The sequence below is a fragment of the Chaetodon trifascialis genome, chromosome 5, assembly GCF_039877785.1.
Source record: "Chaetodon trifascialis isolate fChaTrf1 chromosome 5, fChaTrf1.hap1, whole genome shotgun sequence".
Classification (NCBI taxonomy): Eukaryota; Metazoa; Chordata; class Actinopteri; order Chaetodontiformes; family Chaetodontidae; genus Chaetodon; species Chaetodon trifascialis.
The window spans coordinates 26,029,058-26,045,050 of record NC_092060.1 but is presented as its reverse complement, the minus strand read 5'-3'; the positions used below and the strand labels follow the sequence as shown (position 1 = coordinate 26,045,050).

The window sequence follows — 15,993 nt, the reverse complement described above, 5'->3', positions numbered from 1 at the left end:
ATAATTGGAAAAATGACATGTAGCAGAAAACAATTTTTCTTAACTGGGATTTTGACAGTTATTTTCCTAGGTTGTTTTCTCTGGCAGGAAATGCTCCAACTTTTGACTAAGATTGATGGACATTGCTCAACGATGTGCCTTATTGTTATATTTTTCATTCCCTCTGTTATGTAACTTTAATTATCTCATCGGCGCATTGCAGGCTTGTTGCATTCCCATTGAAACTGTTCATTTCCAGCTTTAAATACATTCAACCATTACTGCTGCACTGCAGCAGCAAGACCAACATCGCTTTCTTTAAGGGATTAAGAGTTTTGTTTCTCTTTCGCTTTTCTTCCTCTGCTAGGACTTTGGAGACGATGGCTCGCTGTACATCACCAAAGTGACCACGACCCACATGGGCAACTATACCTGTCATGCTGACGGCTACGAGAAACTTTATCAGACCCACACTCTTCAAGTGAATGGTAAGAGGATCTGGGAACTCAGAAAGTCTCTTTCCAATCTTAAATCTGTAGTGTGGAACTTTTGTCTCCCCCTTCTGGCAATGACAGTAATTACACAAATAGTGCCAACATGCTTAGGATGCCATGAGCCCCACCATAGTTGCTGTAGCATATTCTGTCACTACAGTTGCTCCTTGCTTCAGCTCTGGCAAACTAACCATTGCTGGTTGACATTGCTGCCATGACATGTTTGGTGCATTGCATGTTTGTTTACTTTTAGTATTTATTTCTGGGACATGAAGGCCCTTCCCAAAAGGGTCCCTCCCCAGCGGCACCAGAGCAGCATGTCTCTGTGAATAGCTGTGGATGACACTCCTGAGCAGTGGAGATGCTATAAATAAATGGGTGAACTATGTAACACCATGCTGCTCTAAGGAAACAGTTGTCACCATAACTACAGCACAGAGCTTATGTATAAGCGATGGGAGGGATGGGGTGCACACCTTGGGGGGCAGCAATTGTATCAGGATGGCCTTGCCATGAAATTCGTTCAATTCCTTTTGTTTAATTTCATGACCTGAAACCTCTCACCAAAAGTCTGAAGGAGTTTTCTCATCAGCAGCAGATTCAGACATCATAGCAGCTTTTGTTCTTGCAGAGTTGGAAAATGCAGAGTTTCTTCTTTCCAGTAGCACTCACCACAGCTCTAAGTTCATTTCAAATAATTTCACATTTGAAAGCAGAGAGCTGAGAAACTGGCTGGCTTTAGGTTCAGCTGAGAGAGGCTCTTGGTAATGTCCACTATGAAGGCCAGATCACACAGACACTTGCTATCATTGAGTTTCCATGTCAGGTTTCTCCATGAATTATTCCAGACAAACTGACACTTTGGAAAGGTTTTACTTTGTCTGGTACCAGGAGCTCCACAGCTGCAAGGCACTCCTTCACAAATTCTCCTTCTGAATTAGGTTTTAGCTTCTTAGCTATTAGCTTGCTCACTGCAAAACGTGCCTGCACAATGCTTTGTCTGTCAGAATGCAATCTTGTGAAAGCTACTTGTTGGGCACCCAAATTCCACTGTGGAGCATTTACTTTGTCCAGGTGCATTTGTCCTTGCAGCTCATCCAGTTTAACATAATTCAATCTGCAATGACCCTTGAGATTAGCCTTTGTCATCACTGCAAGCTCGTCCCCATAAACATGCCCATGCCAGGCCTTTTACTTCAGCGAAAAAAAAAAAATCATTTGTCGTTTCTCTTGGAAAGCGAGACATTCTGCATCTGCTCATGTTACATAAGACCAGCCCTCTTGAGATTGATAAGAAATCAGAAATAGCAAGTGACAGCCTGTGACCTAGACACTGGCAGCAGTGTATGTTAATATTAATTTTATTTATTTTAAGCTCAAAAGACTGATGAATTCAAAAATGCAGTGCCTGTTCTGATATGATCTTGGCTGGCTCTGGTAGACTTGCAGGTCACATTTAACAGGTCACAGAAACCACTGGAATTACCAATAGATACAGATGCCATTGGAGAACCAGTAGATCAGCCTTGATGCTCATTTTCTATGAGGGGATTTATATTCCACTTTATGCTAATTGCTTTGGGATGTTTCTTAAGTCTGGTGAACCTGCCTTGTGAATGCAGAAACAGAGACTGTATGGGGAGGGCAAAGGTGCAGCGTCTGCATTGAGCTTGTGTGAATGAGCCTGCTTTCTCCTGAGTTGAATGTGAATTATCTCCACATCTCCATTATGCTTGACAGACAGTTCATTATCAGTTTTCTAAAAAATTACTCCAAGGTTAATTTCAATGATACACAAGTCTTATGATTATACAATAAGTATTGTGTTTACAGAAACAGAGTGAATCTCGTGAGACCGATTACCTTTGGTTGTAATTGATACTGAAACTTCCACATGACCTTTTTACTGCAAATGAATTTTGCTTTCTTAGGCGGGCTGAAGTCTCCACAGACCAGCTATCACCCTGCCAAGACTTCTGAGATTTTCTAAAACTCAATTAAGAAACGGCTGAAAGAGAGGCATTCTGAGAAACTGGATTCAGAATGCTGTCCATCACTCCAAGGCAACACGAGAATGACAAGAAACACAGTGTTTTAGAGCTGATGAAATTTAGACTGGAGGTTCTTTTGGAGAAAGTAATGATTTCCCTGTGAAGCAGGCAGAGGTTACTGTATTGTAAATGTATGTGGAGGATCATTCGGGAGATTTTGGCTTTGATTGCTACTTAGACGCACAAACTGACTCATCATTCCCCATGGGTTGTACACATGCGTTTTATGTCAGCCTCTTTGTGTTGTCAGCCTCATCTTGATGAAGGCACTTTAATGTTCTCTTTGCTTTACACTATACTCTTCAAGATGTTCATTTTGTTGTGATTGTTAACTTCAGCATGTTGCGCCAGCTCTTGTTTTTTTTTATCTATAGCTCTTTCTTTGTTGCATTGACCCCACTTTACCCACTCAAATCAATAAAGTTGCATCTAATTTGTACTGTGGCTGCAAAGTTTGTCCACTCTCCCAGCCACTTTAGCAGAAAACAAATCATTGTGTGGGGTAAATTAATGAAAGTCGTGGTTGAATCTTCAAATACACCAACCACTTCTGCTGCTGGAAAAAAATAAATGTAGTTTTCCACCCTCGAAAACTGCATTCACTTTGAAAATATAATTTGAAATAAAGGTATTTGTGATGGGTAAGATGTAACAATACGGGTCCTGCTTATGCCTGGCAGCATCATCTTTCACAAGGTGGCTCTAGCTGTTTGCAGTTATTACTGATACATAACACATAAATTACTGATGCAGTATGCATGCACAGTTCTTTGTCAATGTCATTCTGTTATTTCCCTCTCACTGTTGTTGAGAGTCATCTAATTACACCCTTCTGAGAATTACCACCTTATCCTGTCTCTGTGACCCTGGCAGTGGCGGTGGTGGTGTTGGGGTTAACTGCTCCCAGTAGGAATTTCCAAGTGAGAGGAGGGCACACAGTAAGAGTGATTCAAAGACCTGATGCGCCCAGCGATCGAGCCTATACCCATGGGAGCTTGTTAGGAAGTAATATGAGATGGCCACCATGTAGGCCTGCAAGGTTAGCTGCAGATGGCAGGCAAAGGATGTGATTTGCTGATCCCTGGCTACAAAACTGGCCTTCAGGACCCTGGAATGTCATATTTCTAGTGAGAGGGGGCTGGGGCTAGAGGTGGAGCCATTACAAGTAGATATATCCAAGTGGATAAACACTATTTGAGCTCACCTCGATGCACCGCAGCACTCTGGAACCAGAATTGATCGGGACTTGACTGTCTCTTTTTCAGGAGTTGCTGGGCTGTTGTGGGGATGCTCACATGCTGGAGTTTTCCCCGGAGAGCGACAGGGTTGCCCACATGTGACTGCATCTTACAGAGGACAGCTCTGACTGTTGATGTGCGTAGGTGGCGAAAAAGGAGTTCACTGACGTGGAGAGTCAGGGTGCACTTCTAGAGAGTTCATGCCCAGGGTCCAAAATGATCTTCTCAGTTGATTTGTCAATAGATGAAAAACAACAAAAAACAAAAAAAAGGTAGAATCGGTTTATCAAGAAAATAATCAGCAGCTTGATCATCAGTGAAAATGATCATTAGTTGCAGCCCTCACAGGAACAGCCTGCCTGATAATAACTTTGAGTGTTGAAGATTCGTTTTGTTGTTACTGTTTTTTTTTTCTTTTTTTTCAGGCATGGTCTCACTATATTGACCAACATGTCAAGCATAAAGCAGCTCATTAATGTACCTGTTGCAGGACACCTTGGGCCACTGTTGAGTGGTCCTAATCTGAGCTGCAGTCACATGTGATGGAGAATTGTTTGAAGAGAGAAAACGTTCAGATGTTCACCACATGGAACACTGAACCACAGCTGTTCCTGCTGCAAGTGATAAAAAACATACATACGTTAGATCAATCCCTAAAGACATCTGTGTTTATTAGATTAATTGCTACATTTAGTATTTAGCAGCAGACATGCCAGTCAGTTTTTTTTTAATTCAACATACTTTTCTTCATAATACCGGTAATTCCTCCTCACTTTAGATAAACACTTAATTTACTTATTTATTTTAACGTTTATTCTCACAGAAGAGTTTCACTCACATTCATGCAGTTTCATATTCATACCTTGAAACCAGTCTGGTCTGCAGGCCACTGAGCAGCTGCACTGGACCCAGTTCAACACTAATGGCCAGAATTGAATGTCTTCTTTTTCGATATCTTGCACTGCCCTCTTACTTTTTTGATACCTAAACATACTACGATTAATTAGTATGACAATACTAAGAATTAACAATATCATAACCTTGATTTTATACATAAAATATACACTATATACACTGTATATAAACATTAATTTCTGACAGTAGTTCTCTTAGACATGATTAATATTTCACATTATGGTCTGTAGTTATTTTCTCAGTGCTCTTGATTCTCTTAAGCAGCATATCCTCAGTGGACTAAATTGCCTAAATTTTAATTTTACTACTGAGTCTTGCAGTAAATATTAAATTATATATGAACAGACAGAAAAAGAAGAAAAGGAGCCCGACCTGTGAACACACACACTAGGTGACACTTCTTTCCAGGTAGAAAAGAAAGAGCATGTAAAAGCGGCACAGTGGCATTCCCTGGAGATCAGATATGCTTCTTAATTTCTGTCCCAGATCTTTTTGGAACAGTGGCAGTATTTTTTTTATGTTTTTACTTTTGTTTTACCCTTGAAAAGTACTTTTCCATCAGCTATGTGATGTACATGTAATGCGTTGGACTCAGGCTCTGGACCAGACTGTTGTCTGAGCTGGATTACTCCCACATCTCCCTTGGAGGCATGAGGCTCAGGTGAGAGAGTAATCACAACTCAGAGAGGAAGCTTTCATCCTGCTGTGTGTACATTTGTCATGGTGTGTGTCTGTGAGCGTCTGTGTGTACAATATGCTACGGTGGTTTACGAGTGGGTTTTTGTACATGTGATAGAGAGGACATGGGATTGTGTGTGATTTTTTTGAGGGTGAGTTGGTCACGGGTACCTGGTCACCTCTCAAAATCCAGTGCTTATAGCCGCAATGTGTTTTAGCAAGAGCCACAAGTTCAATTTGATTGAAGAGTTGTAACGAGTCTGCCAGGCTTACTTGGAAATCTCCCAGTAGTGTGATGGCCAAGTGGTCTCCTGGCATGGTGTTTGTGTGTTCTTTGCTCTGGTGTGTATGTGTGTGTGCGTGTCTGCACGTCTGCTCATCTTCTAGAGCACCATGGCCGACGGGAGCCTTGCTGAGTGATTGACGACTGGCTGGGGAGCTTTATGATGGAGCTGTCAGCCCTGCTGTGTTGCATTCTCCTGGCAGTGGCTCTCCTGACACTCTCAGAAACACATCAGAATGCAACTTCTCTCTCATCTTGTCCGAATTGAGTTTTGAGTGGAAAAATCCCACCGACTGGCTCGATCCTTTCATTTTCATGACTGTCCAGGCAAAGGAAATGGTGATTTGCACGCAGGAATTGAGTTTACGCATGCACATTGGATGAGTGTGTAAGTGAGGTATTTTCAAAAAGCAGAGAACGCACTTTTCCTGTTTAGAAGGAAAAGAAGACTTTCATGGTTCTCTGTAGCTAATAAGGCTTTTAGAGAGCTGGCAGAAGATGCAGATTTACTGTGAGAGAAGGAAGAACATTTATTGACATCTTCAAAACACTGGATGCTACCGAAGCTTTTTAGACTGCTTTCAATAATTTGATCAGTACTTTCAAGTTGTCGTGTAATGGCATTAAATATTAACATGTGAGTAGAGTCACTTCAAACAAAGCCAGATGCATATTTTCAGTTTCAAGCCTCAAGTTTTACTTTGAAATTGTCATTAGCAGGAAGTGGAGGGGAAACAAGTGCTAACGAACACCAGGCGTGCCAGGTGATTGGTCAGTTGCATCAGAATGGTTGATGATGTCAATGTAATATTGATTGCTCATCAACAACTTCAGCTCCTTCTGAAACACTTTTCGTTCTGTTTCCATGTGCTAACAATAATAACATACTCATTCATAATTAAAAAGTCCTCTTTTCCTGGAAAATATGAAAATATTTTGAATGGCTCATCTAATGAAACTGGGATGATCATGAAGTTGAATTTGTTTCGATCATGCTTACATACATTAAGTGTAACGTCCAGTTATGTCTAATGCTATAAATGCAGTCATTCAGATGTCTTCTCACCTTTCTCTGTCTTCACATAAAATAGATTTTCACTACTGGCTTACCAGGTCACTGGTTTGAATTCTTTCATTCTACCTTTTAAATAATTTACAACACTTTATTAACCTCTCTATGTGAATAGTTGAGACTGCAGCAGCATGAGTAGATGGGAGGATGTGCTTTCTCCTCCACACTCACGGTCATATGGATTTCACTGACTGGCTTTTTCCCAAATAACGGGACTTAAACTCAGGGATGACCTTTACTGAGCTCCATGGGCAGCCAGGGGGGATTTCAGCAACATTGATAGAACTTGGCTCCTCCTACACAAATCTCTGACAGCCCCCCCACTCCTCCCGTCTCTGGAGTAACAGTGGGGGCCAGTAACTGATAGACAGCAGTCACATTTTCTCAGTAGAGATAAGCTAGTTAGATATTCAGAGTGGATACCTGACAGAAAAATCTATAGGAGCTAATACAATGCAAACTGTGGTTCTGCAGCTTTTTAAATAGCTTCTCGGCTTAAGAATGAGGTGAGAAGTGATGAGCTCCATTGTTAAGCAGTAGTTATGAAAGGCGGAAACTCAGCCCTTAGTGAAGATAGCATTTATTCATTTATTCATTGACGTTTATCAACAGTGATTTTCTCCTCCCACCAGAAATAATTGGGTGTTAGTGCTCTCACTCCACGCTGTGAGGTCACTTATTGTCCCTTTCATAAATCAGTCTGTTCAAAATCCATTTAAACACCATTCTGTTTACTGAATACACCTAATTTTCAGACTTTTTAGAAATTGACAGAACAGTCTACATCAGACCAATCAATAACGTGTGATGTATCCGACCTGCCAATTATATTTTATTTGACGGGACAGCTGTGGTGCTGCTGTGCTGATTGAGGAGTTATCTCTGTAAGTTGACTGATAGCAGCCTTTACAGCTTTGTCCATCTCCATTTTTCTTTTGCTATTTGTCATTAATATTGCTTCATTCCTGCCAGTTTAGCTCTGATTGGTCAGTTGCTCCTCTCATCATGGGAAGCAGCCGTCTGTAGGCACAACAACAGACCTGTTTGTATCACTGAGTCTCTGACGTCTGTCCTTCTGTGGATATGTTCCCAAAATACATACCAGATGATCAGGAACAGTTAGATTTTTGGATGTAACATTAATTTATTCAACATTATTATTACTCAGTACCCTTTTCCTAACACCAAATCTTTATAAGAATCAGTTCAGACATTCTTTGCTTGCTCAGTTTTCATACAAGTGTTTAAACTATGTTTCCTAACCTCGTTAGTTAGTTAATTAAGGCGTGCTGAACTGGGGTGACTACCTGCCTACAAACCTCACTTAGATGTTTGAGGAAACTAGGCTGGGTTATTAAGGTTTTGGCAGACAATCTGCCCCTCCCATCACAGATGTTTGGTTGAATTAGGTTCATGAAAGCTACAGGGGACTCACTTCAGCTCCTGCACTGCCTCAGGCAACCTCGATTCACCTATTCACGCCCCTGATCAGACCTACTGCATACTCTGTAATTACACCTCCGCACAATGCGCTTTTACTCTAACCTGATTCCTGTAGTGGTGTTCTCAGCTGCGATTGGCTCATAGGCTGACATCTTCAGCACAAAGAACCGACAAATCACACGTACTGTTCGCCCCAAAAAGTGTGTCAGATGAGCTGCGAGCTCGACATCATTCTGTCCATTTTCTGACAGTCTCAATAGCATCAGAAGTAATTTCTGTATTCTGTACTGGCTCCAAACAAAAGAAAATCCTGATTATGGCAGATTAGATCACTATCCAGAAGGTTATCTTTTAAATCACACAAAGAGAAATATATAAAAGATAAACACATTTAATTAATTATTTTAAGTGTAATTATTGAGTTAAACATGACAACACCATGACTGTAAGCTTCAGGTATTTCTAATTACCTTTCACCATCTCAAAGAGAATCAGTATTAACTGGTTGATTAGTGTGTTGAATGTAAGATGAGTTTCTTCATCTTCAGTTTGTGTAAAACCATCTCATTAGATTCACATCAATAGGGCACATATCACAGCAGAAAGAATGCATTTCTCCTGCCTTTTTATACTTTTATATACTGAACTGTTTGTGAGTGCTGAAACTTTTTACTCAAGTGTCTGTCCCTGACAAATGAATTTAGATTCCACTTTTCCTGACTGCTGTGGCAGTAGTACTGTTTTTGAATAAAAAGGCACGTGGATCTAATTTGATTTCATTCCAACACACTAATTGACGCAGCTTTGTCAAATTGCCTGAGAGGTTTTCTAAATGAGGTGCTCAAGGGAACTTGGTCGATCCATGCTCACACTATTCGGCTGTTGATTAATAGATTGTTGTGGTTTTGGATTAGCAGCTAAGGTACTGTACACGCCATGTGTGTCGTGACCCCAGAATCTCCCCCCTGACCACCATGACACACACACAGACCTGCTGTTCAGTCTCAAAAAGATCCCAAAGTGGATAAATCTGTTAACCAAATTTACATTGTTAATCTTCAGTTTGTTCAGTATTTATCCATTTGATGAATCTTGTTCTTTATTACACAGTAAGAAGTTTCATCTGATCATGTCGTCAACTTAAATAGTGCTTAATAAAATCTACAACACTAGGATTAAGTAAATTTATTCAAAACTGGGCATAATTTGCTTCTTCTAACTTCAGCCCGGGAGTGTTGACTGTTTGCCTTGCCTTTGTAATTAGCACATTTACATACACTCTTGTACCCTAATTTGGAGATTTTAAGTTAACATGGAGTAACCTAATTATTCAGCTTTCTTTATACATGATTCTGATTATCAAGGTCTCTGATCATCCGCGTCAGAGCAGGTTAGTCTTTTACTCCTCCACATCCTGCATCTGTGATTTTTGGACTCACTGAGTTACATCAACCGTCAAGGAAGAACCCAGTTTGACTTGGCAGGCTAACCATGGCTAACATTATCTAGCACACTGCAGATTTGTTGGACAGTCGATGGATAAAACACAAGAAAAATAAACAGCACCAGCATGTCAGTTTGTACATTTATTGTCCCCAGGACAAATGGATGGTCTCGTATTTAACATACATTTTTCTTTTACCAACTACTTTACCTTACGTTTTAGAAACAAGGACACACCTTATGTAGCCAGCAGGATCATCATCATTGTTGGGGAAAGTTACACAAATCACAGATTTTACCTGTAAGTATTTACCTTTAAAAATTCTGTGATCACTGCTCTTATTGTGTGAAGGCTGATGCACAGATGCAGCTATAGATTAAAACAAGCAATTTCAGCAAATACAGCAGTCACAAAGGGACTAACTGTAAACACACAGATAATAAAACCAGAGAGAGAACACAAGCTGCGCACATACAAAGAAATGGGACCAGAGCTTTTGTATGCTTGTATGGACATATGTGAGGACATTAAGTGTGAGTAATCACCTTGACTCAAAAGAGTGCATGAAATAATTTGTCTCCATGGGTTCTGTTCAGTCAGCCTTTTGATGCTACAGAGGGGCATCGGTGTAACTGGAGTGTCTCTGTGACTGTAATTGCTAAAGTAACCTGGGTGCCGTAAGAGCCCTTGTGGCTCATTGCGGATGGCGTGTTGGCATTCAGGTTGATGTGTGCTCTGATGCCCGGGAGTGCCGTGGCTACCAGATGGCCGTGGCAACAATCTTCAGTCCTTTCACTCACCTGGCTGAGTGAAGACTTCCTCTATCCCAGTGCCCACAGGAAATGGTCTCTACAGCACGTCTGCCTTCTTTGCTTCTGCCAAGACTCTCGCTTCCATCCTCCGCTCATGTCTCTGAAGTCTGTTTCAGAAAGGAGAAAAAAAGAGGACACTGATTTGGGCCACAGAGGCTATGAGGGATTGCTCAAAACAAGATGGCAAGATAGAGAAATTTGATGTCCCTACTTAAAGTGCTGCCAGGTTGTCATCCTTATATGTGACAGGCTGTTGTGGAATGAGTCATGCTGCTCTTTTATGGTCACTCTGTAAACAGTTCACTGCCACTGTCCAAGTTTCAGTCACCGCTTCTGTGGGAGAGTGTCCTCAGATATACGACTATCCTTTTAAAAGGTTTATCATTGTTATGCTGTTCTGAGAAGACTTCTTGCTTTTAAAGGATTATTCAAATTCAGTCTTTTGATATTTCCCGTGTTTTGTGGAGCAAGACTCTAACAAGTTAGCCCTCGGGTGTCGTGGCATATTCTCAGCCAATGCATAAATGCATATTATTAATATATTTGTGTGTTTTATTGATTTATGTTGATTTATGGTTCTTGCAAGTCCAGTATGTAGGAGAGTTTTTTTGTTTGTTTGTTTGTTTGTTTTTGCTTCAGGGTGGAGTAAAGAAGTGAAACTCCAGCATGACAGTGGCACAATGTGCAGCAATGTGTAAAGTCAGCTTTTGGAACAGTTTGTAGATGAAAGCAACATTTAGTTTGTGCCTTTTTATTTCTTCACACATTTTGTTTTCTCTGCTTCTATCCCCTCATCTCCTTCCTGACAAAAGGCTACATAAAATCAATGGCAACCAAGCAAAATCAATAGTGTCCGAACAGAGGTCCTCTGCTTATTCATCTATCTGATTTGTTTGGCTTCACAGAGCACGTTAACCTTATCTAAAGGCACTCAGCAATGCTGAAATACACTCGGTCCTATTGATAGCGTATGCTAATGCCAAACCATAAGTTCAGGACTTGGCATCTTCTTGAAAACTCCTCATCAATAACATTGCCTTCTCTCCTCAAGTGGCATCAGTGTAAACAACAACAATGTGGCATGTACTTTGTTTATTTATTTCTCCATCTCAGCCGCCTCCCTCTGCCCCTTTTCTCCTTATTCCAGTTCCTCCTGTCATCCGAGTGTACCCAGAGAGCCAAGCCAGGGAGCCGGGCGTCACTGCCAGCCTGCGCTGCCACGCGGAGGGCATTCCCAGCCCTCAGCTGGCCTGGCTGAAGAACGGCATGGACATCACAGCCAAGCTGTCCAAACAGCTCACCCTGCAAGGTACAGAGGAGTCGAGAGTTTACTGCTTGCTGCATGTACACTTGAATATTTTTATTTTTGCTACTACTGCTTCCATTATTTTTTTACTGTGCTTTTACTGTTATATCTACTCCCGCAGTTGCTGCTTCTACCACTAAAATAAATGTCACTGTCACTATCAATCTTACTAATGCCGTAACTGCTTATAACAGTTAACTTTATATGTGTAAAATAGGGCTGGGCGATACGACCTAAAGTCTGCACTGTATATCAAGATAAATGGTCAGATAAACATTTTTTTGTCCATCCATGCGTGCATTTCCTTTCTCATGTTGTCTGACTTCTGATATGTTTGTCCTGCTTAATTACTGAGCAGTGGCCTGTGAGCTTATTGGTGGCTTGGAGTTCTGCTTAGACATCAATGGTTGTTCTGGCTATTTTCAGTTTAAATATTTTGGCTGAAAATTGCATTATGAGTAAATTTAGGTCATCAAGTGGTTCATAATGTTGGTAATTTGATAAATTTGGCTTAATGTCCAGCTCCAGCCATCATATTCTGAGGCAATGTTTGGACATTTCTTCTAGTTCTTTCAATAAACTGTGGAGCCAAATGCTTTTTGTTTGGGGTTGTTCACAAAACCGCTAAACCAGAAGCCTGTCCCAGTGCTCACACAGAAGCAGTATGTGGCAGACTTGTGCCATATTCTGACTTTGAACTTGTACCTTTTTTAATTCTCCCTGAAACAAACTTCTTACCTTCCTTCCTAACATATTAGAGAACTGTTATGCAACACAGTAATGGCAGCAGAGGATGGTAGCGTGGAAGTCGCCTTTTATCTCTTTCTGGAAGGCAAACTGTCTTTTTTCTGTCTGCTCTCTCTGTTGTTCCTCAAGCTAATGGAAGCGAGGTTCACATCAGCAACGTGCACTTTGAAGACACTGGCGCGTATACCTGCATCGCCAAAAATGAGGCTGGTGTGGACGAGGACATCTCTTCGCTATTTGTGGAGGACTCTGCGCGCAAAACTCGTATGTATAAGTCATGATGTCTGTCTCTGTTTTTATTCAAGGGATAATGGAGCCATGCAAATGGAGCTCTCAATAATTTATCCTCGAGGTCTTAATAGTTTTTGTCCCGTGATGCATTGATAGAGCCTTCGCTCTAGTAATGGTGATACTATCTATACTCTCCTCGTCTCTTAGTTTGGAAGCTGGAACAATTGTTCATGCAACCCCCCACCCCCCCAGCCCCCATCCACTTAGGAGGACTCCTCCTAAGTCTCCTGTTTCATCTCCTCTATGCTGGGAAACACATAGGCTGAAAATAAGAATTATTTTTATTAGTGCTGAAATGATAAGTTAAATAGTTCATTAGTCAGTCAAGAGAAAATAAAGTGAATCACAAAAATGTCTCAAATATGAAGGTTTTCTGTTTTTGTCTGTTTTTTTTTTTTAATCCTGATAAATTGGATATCTTCTGGTTTTGGCCTGTTAGTCCAACAAAAAAGGCGTTTGAAGATGTCACCCTGCGCTGGCAAATTGTGATGGCCACACAGAAAAATGCTTGTTTGTCTCACAAACAGTCCAAAACCCAAAGATACTCAATTTCTGATTATATAAATTCAGTGGTGAAACCAGTCAATGTTTGACATTTTAATTGATTATCAGAACTGCTGACAGCGACGTTATTGTCAACTGATTAATAGACTCGTTCAACACTACCATCTCCAAACTTTCCTCTCTATCCTCCTCCACACCAGTTATTTTTAGCACGCATACTAACTGATTAAGTTGGTATTTGATATTAGTGATCAACTGTCAATATGTGACCGTGTGACATCAGAGTTGTGACATGTGTAACCTTCTTATTGAGAGGTGGAAGCACTTTCTGACACAGTCTCCTCTAACACTGTCCATGAATAGAGTCTCACACGGTAATTAACTTTGACCTTCTCAGAAATGTCAGAATCTGTCTTTGGGGTTCAAGACCAGTTGTTAGTTTGCTGTACTTTCCTGTGGGTAATTAGGTTTCCCAAACAGCACACTTAGCAACTTAGCAGTCGAGTCACATATCTGTACGTGTACACTGCCAGACCCGGCATGTTTAGATGTCATCCCCACGGTACGACACTTCCTCCACCCGGCCTGTCATGCATCAGAGGATCATGCTCGGCCAGGTCAGAAGTCACTTGTGTGCTTTGAAGCTTTTGAAGCACTACCGCAGGCCAAAATGGTGCTAGGAGTTGGATATTGCAGCTCCTTTTTAGAGTGAGCAACCCCACAGGAGAGGAGTTCAAAGGGATGTCAGCAGACAGCAGGACGTGGCTCCACTACTACATTATGAGAGGTAGACTGAAAAAAAGACGCTACTACACGGTTGTAGTCTGGCATAAATATACTTGACCCACTCTAGTTTTCCTGTGAGAATGGCACTTTTATTCAGAAACTTGTAAAGTGAGAAAATGGAAGTTGACTGCATTCGCACTGGATTGGCTGCCTCTGTGAATCTGAGGCCGCTGAGACCCTCACCTCTGCTCCTGAAAGTAGACACCCTGACAATCATCAGCTCAGAACGTCTGAAACAACATCACATTATCTTGATATTAAGAATTTCAGTATATTCCTATATTTATATTCATCAAAAATTTAAAATATTTTAGAGTATTAGACAAACAAAAACAGCAGATCCCAGAATTTTTACAATTAGTAAAACAGTTAATGATAATAGAGTATGTTGATTGACAGGTTCATTAATTAACTAAAAACAGTGCGCTAGCTTGTCTCTTAATACTCTCACACCTGAAGAGTGTATTCTAGACTATTTTCAGCTGCAGTTGCTAGTATGCATGGTGCATATGATCAACTCAAAATAACTGCTTTTCTGGCGTTATTGATGCTGTTTTGTGTGTATCAGTATGTTTTCGTGAGTGTACAATCACATGAAAATAAGATCCATTGTGTTTTCTTTACCTTAAAATGAGCTTTTTAATTTATTAGCATTCGTTTGGGCGGTTTCTGGACTGACGCTCCTGCAGCATTGATCACATGTGATTCAGTCTCTTTGGAGAGCTTAGATGTCTCACGTTGCTGTGAAAACTTGTAAAGAAAGAAGACACTTATTCTCAGGTCTCTGTATCAGCTGAGCAATGTTGTTAATTGGCACTGAATTTAAAATAACTCACCTCTGTAACACTTTTTTTACCTGTAAATTATGTTAAGTATAGAACAGCAGAATATATGTTAAGAATAACGAAGGATCAACTCGGTAACCCTCTCAGCCGGAGCTGGAAAGGCCAGTACTTACAAAACCAGACTTCTTACATGCATTCACAGCAGTTTACCAACTCTCGCTTTTCACATAGAAATCACAAGAGGTCTGGGAAAAGAGACAGAGAGAGGAACATCAGATTGTTGAGCTTTACGAGTGTAATTAGTCAAATAGCCACAAAAGGTTAAGTCAAGTCAAATTTATCTCTAAAGTGCTGCAGTTGTCTAAAGTGCTTTTAACATGGGTCCATCACAAAGTACTTTACAGCTAACAACTGTGCATGTGTGTGTGCGTGTGCGAGACAAACAAAGCAGGCTGTAAACTATTTAGCAAATTGCGTGCACTCAGAGCCTGAAGAGTTTTCAGTTTGTAGATAAATGCTCACAAATGTAGTGTTTGGAAATGTCTGGCTCTTTCTTTGTCTGAAATAGCTGTACATTTATTGATCAGTAATTATGAGGTAAATATTTGATCAAATGAACTTCACATGTACGCAGGCGTGACAAAAAGAAACTGGATTTTTTTCCCCACACTGTATATACGTTCCTGTAATTGTGTGTGTTGTGAGGCGAGAGCCTGAGTGCAGCTTTGTTTATGGCTGTGCAACAGCTCATATAAGAAGGTACAACAAACAAACAAACATGAAACTCATTAAGTCTGTGCGAAGGCTTTGGGTTGGAGTTTTGACCCTCTCTTGTCGTTTGCATTATCTTGGCATCCACTGGAGATGGACAGATATTTTATTAGGCTTTCCAATAAGGGGGCGGCTGGGTGATATTTTCTCTGAAAAATGCCAGCTGCCGTCAATACATCAGTGTTTAAGAAGAGAGTAACAAGGAGAACCTGAGCCGCCAGCACAGCAAACTTCATCAGGCAGAGGTGGCATTGTTTGATGCAGCTGTTTTTACCTGAGTAATTTCATCTTGTTAGAGGACATTAACATGCTTTAACAAACGGCTGTTATTAAACATTATAAATAGAACAAAAAACACCAGTCGATCAGCACCTGGTACATCTGCTTAGTGCAA

General features: G+C 40.8%; 1 protein-coding gene across 2 annotated transcripts in view; it reads left to right on the top strand.

Moving 5' to 3' along the window:
• Positions 1-15,993, top strand: part of fstl5 (follistatin-like 5) — a 154,252-nt gene that overhangs the window by 109,345 nt on the left and 28,914 nt on the right. Inside the window, exons 8-10 of one of the 2 annotated variants that reach the window (XM_070962486.1) lie at positions 347-467; positions 11,557-11,718; positions 12,592-12,726. In XM_070962486.1, the coding sequence (XP_070818587.1) occupies positions 347-467; positions 11,557-11,718; positions 12,592-12,726 (418 nt within the window). The remainder of the gene's footprint in view (positions 1-346; positions 468-11,556; positions 11,719-12,591; positions 12,727-15,993) is intronic. The other variant, XM_070962485.1, reaches the window with a different exon arrangement.